At 50.6% G+C, this 15324-nt stretch overlaps 7 protein-coding genes across 7 annotated transcripts; 5 read left to right on the top strand and 2 right to left on the bottom strand.

Moving 5' to 3' along the window:
• Positions 1-1475: 1475 nt before the first annotated feature.
• Aud_001765 (cupin domain-containing protein) lies at positions 1476-2308 on the bottom strand (the record flags this gene model as incomplete). Its single annotated transcript, XM_043287254.1, has 2 exons — positions 1476-1516; positions 1804-2308. 2 exons carry the CDS (start codon positions 2306-2308, stop codon positions 1476-1478), a joined length of 546 nt encoding a protein of 181 aa, XP_043143189.1.
• A 742-nt stretch (positions 2309-3050) lies between these two features.
• On the top strand, positions 3051-5176 carry Aud_001764 (transcription factor domain-containing protein; the record flags this gene model as incomplete). The annotated part of the gene is made up of 4 exons (XM_043287253.1): positions 3051-3168; positions 3251-4115; positions 4171-4536; positions 4603-5176. The coding sequence occupies 4 exons, from the start codon at positions 3051-3053 to the stop codon at positions 5174-5176; spliced, it is 1923 nt and encodes a 640-aa protein (XP_043143188.1).
• Positions 5177-5946: 770 nt separating this feature from the next.
• Aud_001763 (RTA1 domain-containing protein) lies at positions 5947-7013 on the top strand (the record flags this gene model as incomplete). The annotated part of the gene is made up of 3 exons (XM_043287252.1): positions 5947-6242; positions 6292-6677; positions 6742-7013. 3 exons carry the CDS (start codon positions 5947-5949, stop codon positions 7011-7013), a joined length of 954 nt encoding a protein of 317 aa, XP_043143187.1.
• Positions 7014-7672: 659 nt separating this feature from the next.
• Positions 7673-8995, top strand: Aud_001762 (uncharacterized protein; the record flags this gene model as incomplete). The annotated part of the gene is made up of 1 exon (XM_043287251.1): positions 7673-8995. The coding sequence occupies one exon, from the start codon at positions 7673-7675 to the stop codon at positions 8993-8995; it is 1323 nt and encodes a 440-aa protein (XP_043143186.1).
• A 317-nt stretch (positions 8996-9312) lies between these two features.
• Positions 9313-10167, top strand: Aud_001761 (putative short chain dehydrogenase; the record flags this gene model as incomplete). The annotated part of the gene is made up of 2 exons (XM_043287250.1): positions 9313-9477; positions 9523-10167. 2 exons carry the CDS (start codon positions 9313-9315, stop codon positions 10165-10167), a joined length of 810 nt encoding a protein of 269 aa, XP_043143185.1.
• A 2-nt stretch (positions 10168-10169) lies between these two features.
• Positions 10170-12247, bottom strand: Aud_001760 (putative C6 transcription factor; the record flags this gene model as incomplete). Its single annotated transcript, XM_043287249.1, has 5 exons — positions 10170-10295; positions 10345-11709; positions 11758-11789; positions 11843-12014; positions 12077-12247. 5 exons carry the CDS (start codon positions 12245-12247, stop codon positions 10170-10172), a joined length of 1866 nt encoding a protein of 621 aa, XP_043143184.1.
• Positions 12248-13316: 1069 nt separating this feature from the next.
• Positions 13317-14386, top strand: Aud_001759 (putative 3-beta hydroxysteroid dehydrogenase/isomerase; the record flags this gene model as incomplete). Its single annotated transcript, XM_043287248.1, has 2 exons — positions 13317-13737; positions 13803-14386. 2 exons carry the CDS (start codon positions 13317-13319, stop codon positions 14384-14386), a joined length of 1005 nt encoding a protein of 334 aa, XP_043143183.1.
• Positions 14387-15324: the final 938 nt, after the last annotated feature.

Below are 15324 nucleotides of genomic sequence, written 5' to 3'. Positions count from 1 at the left end.
CCAATCCATGGTTCCGAGGCAGCGGGGGCTTCACCACTTTGGATAGTTGTCGTGGGAGAGACTGCTGTCCTCGAACCTAGCGCGGTTGATTCTGAAGAAATTGAGAAGATCTCAATCGTCGTCGCCCTAGACGGGGATGAAGCGCTGGAACTCCCGGAAGATCGTGTTAAGATGTTAGACACTGTGACGGTGTGGGTCATTGTGTCGTGGGTGGCCGTTGGGAAGGACTCGGTTGGAAATGCCTCGGTTTCAAAGGTTATGGTTGCATAGGTTATCTTCGTTAACGTTGGCAGTGTGAAGGTATTTCCAATTTTCGCGCTGCAGTAGTAGTCGCCAGCTGACAGAACGCATGCTTCCGTAATTTTGCAGCATAGGTCATTAGGGCATATGGTGTCAGCAGCGCCGCAGGTCCCAGCACAGGCAGGAGACCCATGAATTACCGTGCAGGGTTGGCCAGACGGACAGCAGCCATTCCCGTCTGGACAGACGGTGTCGGTTGCATATTGACACTGGTCAGCTTGCCTTGCGTTCAAGTCGTGGAGCCTGGGAGCGGGGGTGACCAAGGCGCCTCGAAGATGGTAAGTGGCATTTGCCAGGTGAGCGCCTAGGATTGTGGTGATGACGAGGACAAACCGAGCATGCATGATGTGGTCCTTGGTTGAAGAGGCAGGTAAATCGACCCAGAGAGGCTTCTGTCAGTACCAGCCAGAAGCTCATGAGTATTTATACCACACTTGTGTACTTCTAGGCTCCCCGCACAGTTTACACTATCAAGGCCAGCCATGGCTGTGGCCAGAGATCGTAAATTCATCCCTGGCGACTGCGTCTGATCCCGGTTGGTCAGTATCCTGCCACCACAAGGCTGTGAAATTCAAAAGTCACTGGCGCGCAGCCCTCCGCCAATACACCTCTTGCTGGTGAGCTGTCTGTTTGAGTATAATAGACACGCGTAGAAAATCCACTATCTCTGGCCTCGTACAAGTCGAGCGCCACTCAGACAGGAAGTCAGAGTTTGACTGAGTGCTTGAGCACAGCTCGCCTATTCTAAAAAAGCAAAACAAGCCTTATTGCTATGGGGCGGTGATTAAATACGAGAATGCTTACATGGCTTATGCTGATAGGCGTATCAGTACGCTTCTTTTGTGCTTTGGTCTCAGCCTTGCCCTGTGTCATGCGCTAAATACGAGGATTAATGTGAGGGTCACATGGCTTGTGTTCAGGCACTTTCTTCTTTACATCAGATCCAGCCGTAGCACGCCCTCCTCTGATGTTGATGGATCGAGTAGGTCTCAAATTTTCTCAGCTTGACCGCCATGAACAACAGCAAGTGGCACCCATGCGGCTCGACGGGAACGGCTCCTTCCGGTACCTTGGTGTAAGTGTAAGCAAAGTCAAGATGCGGGGGCGGCGCGTGAAACTCACCTATGTGGAGGCTCAGGTCTTGCCATTAGATAGAGAGGGTAGTCACACGCAGGTTACTTGGCGCAAGTGTAGTCCTTCAAACAAGCGCGGCATTCTAGGAATCGCAAAGGTTACAGGAGTTACATAATTGATGCCAAGGTTGCATTAGGAAATACACTTCTGGGCCTGAGACCTGACAGATAAAAATGTCTTGATTTGAAAAGCAGCGTATGCGTCTGATATTCAGGAGAAAGATATAGATTCAATACGTTGTCTCTGTCTTGGAGGTAAATACTGATGATGGACCTGACATCCTCGCAGATCGAACAATGTATCTCATGCAGCTACATGAGACATTCCTGGTTCGACCATTTATTGCTCAGTGTCTCGGAAATTCCTCACCCAAAGCTCCATTCATAGTGACAACGGGCTGGCACTCTGACATGACACCAACCATGCGAGACCACTGTGTCTTGCTGGGGTTGCGCCATTTGTGCAAAGTAGATCGCTGAATTGTCAAGTCCCCGGGCTTGATGATACGCGTTTCACCAGAGGACAGGGTGAGTTCGACCTCGCCCGCGATCTGGATGACAAAGTCCAAGCTCACGGTCCGATGCATGGGACTCTCCGAGTCTGGAGGCGTATCGATGTACCAAACGTTGGCACCGCCACCCTGCGTGACCAGCGGATGGAGCTCATTGAGCGAGGCCTCGTAGAGCTTGAGGTCGGTGCCATCTGTGAGCACCACAGGCGGCTTGTCTGTGGTATAGCCCAGACGCGTGAGGGCACCGCCGAGATCCTTCACGACGGAAAGGGACTCGTTGAGGGTATTGGAGAAGAAGGAGTTGCCCTCGTCATCGTTGTCAGTAATGTACCGCTTGGGGTTGGAAAGAACGTTTCCGGCCATGATTGATCAGTGTGCGATCCAGCGAGAGAGACGGCGTCTAGCCGCTGGTGAAATGGCGGCAGGCTTGACAGAAATATATAAGAACGAAGCCGAACATGAGCCCACGGCAGAGATACCGGGATTCACATGTAAGTAGACTTGATGCCTGCAAGTGTCTGCACATAATTATGGTGTGCGATGGGACCTTGATAGATGGAATGTCGGGCTTATGACCAATATTAGACGGCGAAAGCAATGTCGACGTCAGACGAGACAGGGCCTGCTCGCAACCAGCCAATTATAGGCCGTTCCGAGCTGCCTTTTTCCATCCAGAGACTTGACCTTCTACTCGGGAGTGAACGACCGAGCTTTCGAGTTTATGCGATCGTATGGCTTGTTGTTGTTGTTGTTGCAGAGCGGCCATTCAGCGGACAGGCAAAAGCGCAAATCACATAAGATCAAAGTCTATTCCAAGCTGAGGAGTTGCTGCTGTGCCGTGCCTGCAGCTCGGCATGCTAATCATCACAACTGAGGGAGCTCGGAATGGTCAATGATTGGCTGTATTTCAGCCACTCAGGAAAGAGGTGTGATGTTACTCTCTGGTGCGTGGAAGCTGCATGGCGGAACTTCTCTGTGTCTTCCGTTCCTGGTCTCGATGCATTTTCACATCATACAACCTAGTCTTAGAACCGTCCAACGGCCGCACTGCAGCTCGGCGTATGGCAAGCCTTTCTACCTCACACTGATCAACTCTGTCTGCAAGATGTCCTTGGCTTCGCCAGCCCAGCCGCATGTCTCTCTACGCCACAGGAGATACAAGGCCGCCCTTGCTTGCGCGACTTGTCGTCGCCGCAAGGTGAAATGCGACGGTCTCCGTCCAGGTGCTTCCATTCTCTTCTAACCCGTAGCCTCCGCTAAAATGTCTTCACCCGAAGTTGCAAATGCTGATTACAGTATTTTCAGTGTGTGGGAGATGCAAAACCAAAAGAGAGCTTCAGGAAACATGCACGTACATCCCGGCGTCAGCTCGCCGTAGCAGTAGTGTGAATGCTCCTCTTTCGTCAGCTGCAGCATCTTCACAACTACGGAGACCTGGTACATCCGCTCAAACACGTTCGGAGCAATCGGATGCCATTGGCACTCCGAGCGCTCACGCCGTCGGTGACCCAGGAGAGTTCTCTTTCGAGGTCAAGGCTGCTGTGGAGGCCAAATTGGGGTTGCCGTCCTCGAAAAAGCGATGCCCTATTCCTCTGACGGATGCCCCGTTATTTGGCTTGTTGTCTCTTCCAGAGATTATAAATGCCGCTATAAACCCTGCGAACAATGTCCTTCCCCCGCGGAAGCATGCCGACCACTTGGTAAGCCTGTACTGGCGATGTCTCGATCCTCTGGAGCCGTTGCTCGATCATAGATCCTTCTGGACCGCGTACCAGGCACTCTTTGACGGCGGAGAGATGGAATGCAATGAACATATCTTTCTCTGCACGCTCAACCTTGTATTTGCTTTATCCACTCAATTACAGGAATCCACTCCTTCGGAACAGAGACACAGCGCCAGCAGGACGTTCTTTCTTCGAGCGTGGCATCTGCTGCGTCCGGAGATCGTCCTCTGGCAACCCGGCTCGTTGGAGATCGTTCAATGTCTGGTCCTTACGACCAGGTATCTTCAATGTACTCCAAATTTACAGCAGACGTGGATGGCACTGGGTTCTGCTGTGCGGATTGCCCTGAACATTGGCCTCGACCGCTCAGAGAAGAATCTGGCCGTGTCGGATAGGGAGACCCAGTTGACACGGGATGTTTGGCAGCATTGCGTATTTATGGACCGGTATAGAAAATTATTCCCACGTTTTTAGACCGCACCTCTGCTGATTATAATTCAGAAACCTTTCTTGGTCGCTCGGGCGGCCTTCCACGGTACCGAGTGTGCCCTTCTTCTCGCTCGACGTACTTCGAAATGGTAGCAATCTACCTGGCTCCGACAATATGACCGATGCCTCAGTGTCTGAGAAAATGCAAAAATTGGCCACAATCGCCGGCTACATTGGTCTTTCTCAAGTGCTCCCCGCCAATAGTGCGGCGGAGAGGCAAGACTTGGTTCTACAAGCCCAAGCCGAACTCAGTGCTGTGATGCAAGTTGATAAGTGTCTGGCTAGTCTTGAGAACGGCCTTCCTCCAGGGCCGTACCATTCGGCCAGTGGTGAAACCGCCAATCTCTTCGACGGACGGTTGATTCTTCTTCGTCTCCGGTGAGACTCGCCGAGTCCTGTCTGCTAGTTCTTATATCAGACACAAGCTAAATCTTCGCGTTTCAGTCTGGCGCATACGCGCATCATGCTTCTCAGACCCCTTATGGCTCGCTTCTGTCTATCGCATCTGCAAACGCATCAAGTTTCTCCGCCAGCTGAAACAAGCGTAGGCGATCGTGTGCTCGAAACATGCGCTACGCTCTGTGTTGAAAACACGCAGAAGCTCATCACGCTGATTCAGGAGTGCTCGCGACCAGACAGGACTGGAATCATACCCTGGTGGTATCGTATTTTCTACCTCCGCATCGCGATGCTGCATTTGGTAGCAGCGATGCTGCGGCCTGATGTTTTCGGGACCATGGTTTCGGAGTCATGGAACACAGCAGTCTCCGTACTTGGTAGTCACGAGCATCTCAGTCTGTCGGCTAGGCGATGTCTGGACAAGTTGCAGATGATGTGGCAGAGGGTGGTTGATATACACAATCCACCCACTCACGAAGCTCCTCCATCCCGCGTAGATTACCATACAGGGCTCCACGATGTCTTTGAGTATCTTGGATTTGACGGACAGATTCCGCTGTTCGGGCTGGACGATTCAGCGTGGCTGGACAATGTGGATTGGACAACATGGTCTGCCTAGTATTCAGTTGCTATGCCCTTTGCTCGATCAATCTGGACGGCGATGATGGATGGCAGCAAAGACTGTAGTATACCTTTACTCTTGTCATCCTAGAAAGTTAAAGATATCCTTTTACAACCATTGATAAGGCGGAAATGCGTCATCGACCAGATGAGACGGGCTTTGCTGGGGGCATTATAATGTCTCAATAATTGCTTGCTGGCATGCTCGACGGTGGCCAACCGAATTGTGCCCAGTCCTTTTGATCTTCTCCACCTGCTATGTTATAGCTCACGTCTGTACAGGTCCAGGCGTACCAGACTATACCGCTTCATGCAATTGGATGGGGAATACTGCAAAGGAAGGATCTATTTTGGGTGCGAATGAAATGCAGAATTCCAAGCTGATCGTTCGGCGAAACAACTCTCAACTCGTCGCGCCTGTGAGTAAGTAGCACCTATCGAAGTACTATCGAAAGGAGGTAATACAACCTGTGATGTATGTGAGGAGGTAGGAATGATCACTTACAGTCCAGAGTCCAGAGCACTGAAGCTGATGCTATTGGCCCATACACTCGAGAATAAGTTATTTTAGCTTGCATGAAATGGTTCATCATCGGATTTGACCCACTGGAAACGAATACAGGCTTGGCATATCAAAACTGCCTAGCATTGACTGCCCGTTTTGAGAATCAGAAAGACCCTCCCTACATATAAATGAGATGTCGCTGTCTCTTGACGACTCATTTATTTATTTCAATTGTACAGTTCTCAGGGAAGAAAAAAACAACCATGCCAACTCCATCCAGTCAGGTCTCGGCACCAATGCCGACAATCACGGCGCCCTGCACCCTAGATACATGTCCTCTTGACTGGGCTCTGGTGCGCTACATGCCGAGTGTTCCAGGAAATGCTCTATACCTGGTTCTCTTCCTCATTATGCTCCTTGTCCAAATCTATCAGGGAGTCCGCTCCCGTACCTGGTCCTACCTCGCTTGCATGACTGGCGGACTCCTTCTTGAAGTCGTCGGCTACGGCGGGCGCCTCATGCTTCACTCAAACCCTTTCAATTTCTCTGCCTTTCTCCAGTCAGTAACCGATGCTCTACCTGTGCTCGTGCGATGCTGATGCAGTTAGGTATCTCATCTGTCTTACCATTGGACCTACCTTGATCACCGCAGCCATCTACCTGTGTTTTGGCCGGGTCATCATTGTCTACGGCGAGGGCTTCTCCAGGATTAAATCCCGAACATATGCCATTATCTTCGTGACCTGCGACCTTCTTTGTCTCATTCTACAAGCCGCAGGCGGAGCCGTGACTGCCACCGCAGGACGGGATCAGGATGGTCTCCGCCATACTGGGGTCAACATCATGATCACAGGTCTAGCGGCGCAGGTTTCATCGCTGGGGGCGTTCATGGCGCTTGCCATCGATTACCTGTGGAGACTGCGCCAACACCGACAGTCACAGCCGTGCACGTTCTCGTCCGGTGGCAGCTGGAAATGGAGAGGGTTTCTCTTGGGTTAGTTCCATATCCACAAAGGGTCAGCTTTATGGAAGGGATATTCTAACTGATAGTACATCAGGACTGGGAATTGCAACTTTCCTCATCTTCATCCGATCGATCTTTCGGACGGCCGAATTGAACGGCGGATTCAGCAGTGACCTGGCCAACGATGAGATCGCATTCATGATCCTGGAGGGGGCGAGCATGGTCGTCGCCTGTGGCAGTATGAGTATATTCCACCCGGGACTCAGTTTAAAAGGGCATTGGAAGGATCCCATGTCGTGGCCGTTGAAGGCCCAGCGGGACGATGGTGTTCCATTGGCTGAGGCTGGACAGGAGAATACACATTAGCTCGGGTTATACGAAGGTGGAGCGTTTTCCCTAGAGCGGGTAGATGGATGTCTGCCTTGAGAAGGGCTCCATGACAGACTTTATTGAGCCCAAAGAGTAGGCTATTTATGTAGCTGGACATGATTGGACAAATATTAGAGCAATTCCAATCTTGTCGATCGCCAAGCAGAGTATGTCCAGTGTCATTGGTCTGTTCGTATTTGTCTTCCGGAACAGGTATAATGTAGACCAACATACACCGAGATATATCCGATATCCACCCATGCCATGTATATGGAGGAGTATCTCCCTTTTGTTTCAGAATGTAGAACGGCTGACTGCCTTTGTTATCTTCATATTGACAATTCTATAAAATATCTTCAAGGAAGACGTGGTACAATGCGCAGAGCTCATACGAAATCAAGGACAGGTTGCAGAACATGCAAGTATGACCCCTTCTTGCTCAACGTGGCACAAGTCGGTGTACAATCTGATGCAATATTCGCTGATATAAACTCCCGTACTGCTACAGAACTCGGAGAATACGGTGCGACGAGACATGGCCCTCCTGCAAGCGCTGTACGACCACTGGCCGTCGCTGCGATGGCCCGTCTCTTAGACAGACTAGCCCCGTCGCAGTCTCATTCGCTCAGACATGGACATTGACATCGACGGTAAGAATGCGACAACTCCCTAGGTTATGCGAGGAAAGCGAACAGGACACTCGTTATGTGCAATACTTTGTAGAGTGTCTCTCCGTGGACACCCCCAGCTGTGGCAGCGAATACTTGCACTGGCGACCTCTCATGATCCAAGCCATGCATCAGGAGATTGCTATTCGTCGAGGTGTTGTCGCTTTGAGCGCGCTTATGCAGGAACGAATGGAGCATGGCTCAGTGGGGATACATGGGTTTGATGCGCCTCCTCGGAGCGGACGGTATCTTTTCGGGCTGAAAAAGTATAGCAGGGCGTTGGCTTCCTTGCAGGAATTAGTCAAGGATATGGGGAATGACAGATATCTCACGCAGGTGGCCCTGCTCTGCGGGATCATCTGTATCTGGTTTGAGATTCTCATGCGAGATTATCTTGCTGGGTTGCGTCACCTGGAGATGTGTCTGAAGATAGTTCTCAATGCAGGCCCTTCGGGGAATGTCGACTCGGACATCCAAAGAGCTTATGCGCGAATGGACATGCAAGCATCGTTGTATGTCGGGATCCGCACCCCCGTCACAGTTCCCGAAGCAATGTCCCCGATCCCCTACGTCTTCGACTCGTTCAACCAAGCCGAAGCCTGCCTGATGGAGGAATACGCTCGAGTTGTCCACTTTTACCGCAATGCAGGCAATTTCTACCGTATCCATCAACTATTTTGCGTTCCGCTGGAGCTAGTTGCGTACACACAGACCCTGCAAGCGCGTCTTGAGCTTTGGAAGTCAGCATTCGGGTATTCCTATGCCTGTCAGAAGGCGCAGGGCAGTCCGCAGACTTCTGCGCGCGCTTCTCTTCTTCTTATCCACTATTACATCGCGCTGGTAACCGCGGCTACATCCGTCTATGCCGAGGAAACGCTGTATGATCAGTTCCTGTATGTGTTCAAGCGGATTCTTTCCCTGGCGAGATCGTTGAACGCCTGCCAAGAGAGTGCCGCTGCAACTTTGCTTGTCGGCGTTCCGATGAAAATGGGCATCATTCACCCGTTGTATTTTGTCGCGACCAAATGTCGGGACTCAGCGGTCCGGCAAGAGGCCATCGACTTGTTGTCCTCGGCGCCGTATCCGGATGTGGTCTGGGAGGCGCCGATACTGGCGGCGGTGTCACGAAGGGCGAAGGAAATCGAGGAGCTGGGCCTCGATGGCAATCAGCCGGTCCCTGAGTTCAAAAGGCTTCATGGCCTCGGGTGGGCAATTGAGTATGAATCTCGTCAGGTGCGGGTGGAATTCCGTAGACGCCCCAATGGCATGGACGGAGAGTGGGATGAGTGGGAGGAATGCCTTAGCTGGTAGACAGAATGCATTCTCTTCCTGTGCAGCGTAGTATCTTTTGGAATTAATGATCTAAGTGGGTCTACCGATGATTTTTGCTGCCAATGTTCTGTCTTCAAAAGGGCTCTCCTTAAGTCCGTGGAGATAAGCTTCCGCTATAAACACTACAGGACCAGAGTGACGCACATTAGCGGTCACGCTCTTAAATCCTCGGAGATTATCAACTCAGTCATACAGTCAGTGTTGAAATATAATGTAGTCACGAGTCTATAAATTCCGCTTCTGCCCGATGGACGTTTCGTCTAGTCAACACATCACAACAGTTCTACTCTCACAACATGGCCACCTTTCAAACAATCCTTATCATCGGAGCCACCTCGGGGATTGGCGAAGAACTGGCTCGCCAGTATCATGCCAAAGGCAAGAAGGTCGTCATTTCGGGTCGTCGGACAGAGAGACTGGGTGCTCTGACGGCTGAGCTACCAGGGTTGGGCTCGATCCAGGTATGTGCAGCGCTCTACAACATACGGCTGTCTAACACAAGGCAGATGGATGTAAAGGATCTTGCAGCTTTGCCAGGGAAGATGGATGAAGCATTTGCGAGATACCCAGACATTGATGCGGTGATTATCAATGCCGGCATCCAGCGTCTCGTGGACTTCAACTCCACCGATGTCTCTGCAGCCCAGTACCCTAGCACAGACACCATTGCCGACGAGGTCACAACCAATCTGACCGGTCCGACCGTCCTGGCACGCTGCATTATTGAACACTTCAAAGCATCGCGACCGGACCAACCTTGTCTTCTAGCCTTTGTGACTTCGGGTCTGGCGTTGGTCCCAGCCGCCGTGTTCCCCGTGTACTGCGCCACAAAATCAGCGCTGCATTGCTTCACAGTGCTCTTGCAGAATCAGCTCAAGAATACCTGTATCAATGTAGTGGAGATTTTGCCTCCGTACGTGGAGACCGATTTGGATAAAGATCACATCGAGGAAATGACCAGACGCATGGGTGGGACGAAGCCGCAGGGGATGCCGGTCAGGCAATACGTTGACCAAGTGGTGCGAGGGTTAGAGGTCACGGAGAATGGAAAGATCCAGAAATACGTCGCTGATGGATTTCCTCGCTCTGCGGTCGACGCATGGGTCACGGCTTTCAGTCCCATGGCGAAGATGCTGCATACCGAGCTATAATTCTAGACAGTCGAGGAAGTACTCGGGTCGAGAATGTCTTCGATTGGGACTGTTGAGTCCTGGCCGAGAAGAAGGCTCTCGTACGCAGTCTCGAAATCGTCTCCTTGCACGAATGAGTCCCAAGCATCCTGGTAGATTCTATTAGCTTTGAACCTGTCATACCAGAAAACAACGTACCCAATTTAGGTCAACCATATCCATGTTGGTACCCTTTGCACTATCTTCGTCTGTATACAGATGTACATGAGAAAAGGACGCAGACTGACCACTCAAGGTGGGATCGAGAGGAAGGCCTTTTTCGCCATCGACTGAGACTGCGAGGTCAACGGCTGGCGCATGTTGATCTGGAAGACCAAATTTCGGCCGTAAAAGCTCCAACATTGTGTCTAGCACGAGTCCAACTTTGCCTGCCTCATGATTTTCCACTGCAAGGGTGTTCCAAATCTGGCGCGAGGTGTCGAGAGCCTGGAATATCTCCTTGACCTGGGCATCTGTCGAAGGTACCTCTTGGTCTGTACGAGTCCAGTATTGCAGGTATAAGCACAGCACCATCGCAGCCAGGCTAAAGTTCGCACTGTCAGGAGTGATGGTGTACCCATGGAATTTGCTCAAACACCCTCCCGGCTGAGCCTCTCTGTATATGGTAGCCTGTTGTTGGAGTAGCGTCATGGACGAATCAATGCTTCTTTGCTGAGACAGAGCAAATGCGGGGTTTTCCCGGGCTTCTTGAAGATATTTTCGATGTAGTGCGGTGACTGCTTGGTGGTAAAGTGTGTCTAAGTGGACTTTTTGCACCATGACATATGCAGGTTCGTTTGGCGCATTGTCCCAGTTGTTCAGTTGCAAGTGGGGAGGAATCGACCCATAGGCCTCCACAAGGTCACTGTCAAGCTGTAATACCCTTTCGTAAGGCTGCCGCTGTACGGAATTCAAAAATTCGACAACCCGTCTCATCACTCGGGTGAGTTTGCTCTTGGCCAGTGAATAACCGATTGGAACACTCGCCGAAAACGGCCTTGACGACGGCAACTCGGTCATGCCTTCATCTATGTCGGTATCGAGGAGATTGCGCGGCGCGGTCGTATCAGAGTCCTCCGTCCGGATGGCAGCTGGGATGCCAAGATGAAAGGAGGACAGGCAGTCAATCTGCTCGATCGAGCTCCAGATCCTTCGACGCATCTCGCCCTCAAAGGGCGTCAGATTGGAGAAATGAGACGGATCCCGGTGCAATCCCAGCCTCATTGCCAGTCGCACGATCGAGCCAATGTGCGTAATCAACCCAGCGCCCCATTCTTCACGATGAGAGAAACCAAATATGCCGTGTGCGATCATTGCTTGGAGCGTTTGCAGAGTGGTCTGGTTTAATTTGATACGCTCCAGACACTGGCCGGACTTGCTGTGGTAGAGTTCCCCGAGCGCCTCGGTCATCCCCGAGTCCTCTTTTGCATCGGGAAGAAATTTCATCGCCAAGCTGAATATCGAATAGAGCAGAGCTAGCCATGTTAGAGTAGTGGATGAGGGGTTCTTCCAATATTCTTCGTACTGTTGACAGTCAGCGACGATTGACTAACTACGAAGGATGGCTGCAACCTGCTTCATGAACGTCGGATGATGAATCGAATCTGCGACTTTTGTCAGATGATAGGGTTCAGCAACAACATTCAAGAAACCTTACACCTTGTTGGGCCAACGAAAGAGTGTGGAGCAAAGAATGCTGATATTAGTCTATCGGCTGCGGAGCGAGATGGCATGGCCGCTAGCAGCTCCTCATTCAATCCAGGAGCAGTTCCCTGGGGATGATTGGTTGTATCCTTGTGTATCCCGTCTTGGACGGTCAATGTCGCCAGCTAGAGAAAGCTTCTATCAGCATCTTCAGCATGTTCCATGTGTTGGACATTAGGAAGCATACCTCACTGAGGACACTATCCCAGTGACTACCACTTCGATAGAAAAGTCCGTCAAAGAGCCGCCCATGGACCGGACTTGTAGCTCTGCCCTTCAACGGAGGTGCCGAGCTATTCACCTTCTGTCGTCGACTGGGACGAGTGGCATACAGACAAAGATTACTGGATCCCCGCATCACACAATTGTGGCAGGGCTGTTGACGATCACATCGCAGTCTATCCGTGTCAGTTTCATATGTATTATAATCCCATATGCTAGAGCACATACTTGCGCACTCGGCATGAAGCACAAGAAATCGGGACTCGATTGCGTTTTGCAGGGCCAGCTCTCGATGCAGCTGGGGCGTTGGATGATGACTCATCCATGACTACATGTACCAGTAGAGTAGGTAATAATCAGTCGCCTTGACGAGTTATTCCAGGCTCCGCTGTCTCCTGATAAATCGATGTGACCGGAAAATAGAGCTGTGGGAGGAGAAGCTGAACAAAAGGGGGAATAGGCTATGATTGGTGGAAGTGGTCAGCCATTGCTTACCTCATATTTCTGCATAAGACTGATTATGCTGAATGTATAAATTTGACTGTCTACTACGTCCATTACCTAGTTTTGCCACTTCCATAGATATTCTATGACAATCAGAAAATAAACCATTAGCTATCATTCCCAGATACTGTACGTATCAAATACCCATCCAGTTGGGATATAGAACCCTTAGTCCGGATATATATATTTTAAACACACGGTACCCCTTCTCCTTTCTATTACAATACGGTCGGAGGTAACACTTGTAAAGATCCATTTTAAGTATTTTATACAAATCGTACAACCAGAAAAGGTTACCTTAAAAGTAGATATATGGTAGTGATTTTGTGAGTGATATGGCGGAAGTGGTCAGGTGATTATTCATCTTCATGTTGATTGTTAATTGTAGGCAAGCCATCTTGGTGTTGTCAGCCTATGCCTGCGTATCGGACGGAATACTAATCATTTATACAAGTAAAGTTAGCCATGTGGTTATTAATGACTATGCAATCACTAATCAAAAACAGTTCCTGATGGAGGACAGTCTCCACTACGGGGTAAATGATCACTAAACAATATTAAACACCATTTATAATGGTAAAATGATATGAACGCCCTCACTGCCAGGTCGTCGAGTTGTATATTAACCAAGACCGCCCCCTGATCAAAATCTCTTTTCTCATTCACATTACTTCCTTATTCAAACCACAGCCTCCAACCAAATGCCTTCCGGACTTATCTTCATCACCGGTGCTACCGGCTTCATCGGCAGCACTGTCGCGCTCGAAGCCCTCAAATCCGGTTACTCGCTGCGCATCAGCATCCGGAAGGAGTCACAGATCCCCAAACTCAAGAAGCTTCTGGCGCAATTCGAAGACAAGATAGAATTCGTTATCGTGCCTGACATCACTCTGGAGTCTTCCTTCGCAGGAAAGCTGGATGGAGCCGACTATGTGCTTCACCTTGCGTCGCCTCTTCCCCACGGGACAGACAAAGAGACGTACTTTAATCCGGCTGTAAAGGGCACCACGGCCATTTTGACAGAAGCCGCCAAAGTCAGCACGATCAAGAGAGTCGTGATTACGTCGTCCATTGCGGCACTCATACCTCTCAGGGGAGTCCCTGAAGGAGGGGTCATTAGAGGTCAGTTTCCGATGACTCCAGAACAGTAGTTAGGTCGCTGATAGATGCTGATTGGCCATGCATAGAGAACAATGGTTGGGACCTGACCGTCGACCCAAATGCCGACTTCACGGGACCGGACGACGCTGCCACCTCGTTCAGACTCTACCACGCCTCCAAGCTCCTAGCAAACAACGCCAGTTGGGAATTCAAGAACACCGAGAAGCCGCATTTCTCGCTTGTAACCCTGCATCCTTCCTATGTCTTTGGACACAATTATGTGCAGGCTAGCCCGGAGGAAATCCAGGGTGGTACAAATGGAATGATCTGGGGAACCGTCATGACGGGCAAGCCAGTTGGAAACAGTACGGGAGTGCATGTCCAGGACGTGGCTGAGGCACATATTAAGGCGCTTGATGAGAAGGTGCCAGACGGGTCCAAGTTCTTGTTGGCTGGTAAAAAGGCATCCTGGAGCGATGTTGCTCGCATCGTGAAGAGAGACTATCCGGGGATTGGCGCCAAGATCACCGAGGATATCCCAGGAGAGTCATACCCACTGGACACAACAGAGGCTGAGAAAGTCTTGGGGATGAAATGGAGGTCGATGGACCAGATGGTCAAGGATGTGCTGGAGCAGCAGTTGGGGTTGCTGAACAAGGCGGCCATGTAGACTGATGCTGTATTTTGTTATCACTATGTCGATTAGATCAGACGGATCGCTGCACTATTTTCAGTCTGATAACTTATTAGATACTCAACAGGCATTACGCAAGTCAGAGCAAGAGGACTGCCATGAGGACTATTATGTATTAATTTTATGAAAGTTCCAGTAATACAACCTCGAAATCCTTCATACTGGACGCAACGGTGTCTTTAGACGGACGAACTGTTATGGGAAGATGATGACCGGCGAACTTACATATAAAATCGCACGAGTCTGCACAACCACGACGGAAAGGCGGCCAGCAATAGTGCCACATGACCTACCAGAACAGAAAGGTGAGCTCGCTCTCGCACACACGAGGGTGGTGCAAGTACTAACACCAGTCCGTTGGAGAAAAGAAAACTAAGAGCGGGCTTGCGATTAGAAGACATGTGGATATGGACGATTATGGGCAAAGGCAGGGCAAAGACCCAGATATCGGTGAGCAGGTTGGTGATGTTAGTAAAGGAGGAGAAGACCACTAGGTCGAAGCATCTCGGGCCCACCCGAGTCATTCCAGAACCCTAGGGTTTTGGAATAAACTGGCAAGAACAACCTCCCTCGACTTTTGGACGTTGTACTGTAAGATTCGCAGCTCCTGATGTCCTAGCATCAGAGCAAGCCTATGTCAGCGCGGTCCATATGTGATCGGGTCCGGGCTCTTCGAGCTTCTTCTGAGCGAGTGGTTGACCTGCGTTGGCATTCCGGGTGTTGTGCGGCTCTTGCCGTGTGGTTCTCTCCTTCAATGGAACGTGCCAATAGATACTGCGGGCTTCCTTGGCTTGTTCGACTCTTTGCATTTCCTTGGTGTTGAGCACTGCAGAAGTGTGTGATTCTTCTGCTATTTCAACCCATCTGCTTATCAGACTGCCATTGAGCGCTTCCCTCTTCAACAGTTATCCTTC

This window comes from Aspergillus udagawae, assembly GCF_001078395.1.
Source record: "Aspergillus udagawae IFM 46973 DNA, scaffold_1, whole genome shotgun sequence".
NCBI classification, from domain to species: domain Eukaryota; kingdom Fungi; phylum Ascomycota; class Eurotiomycetes; order Eurotiales; family Aspergillaceae; genus Aspergillus; species Aspergillus udagawae.
Note: the sequence above shows the minus strand (reverse complement) of the source record. Positions and strands in the feature narration are given on the sequence as shown.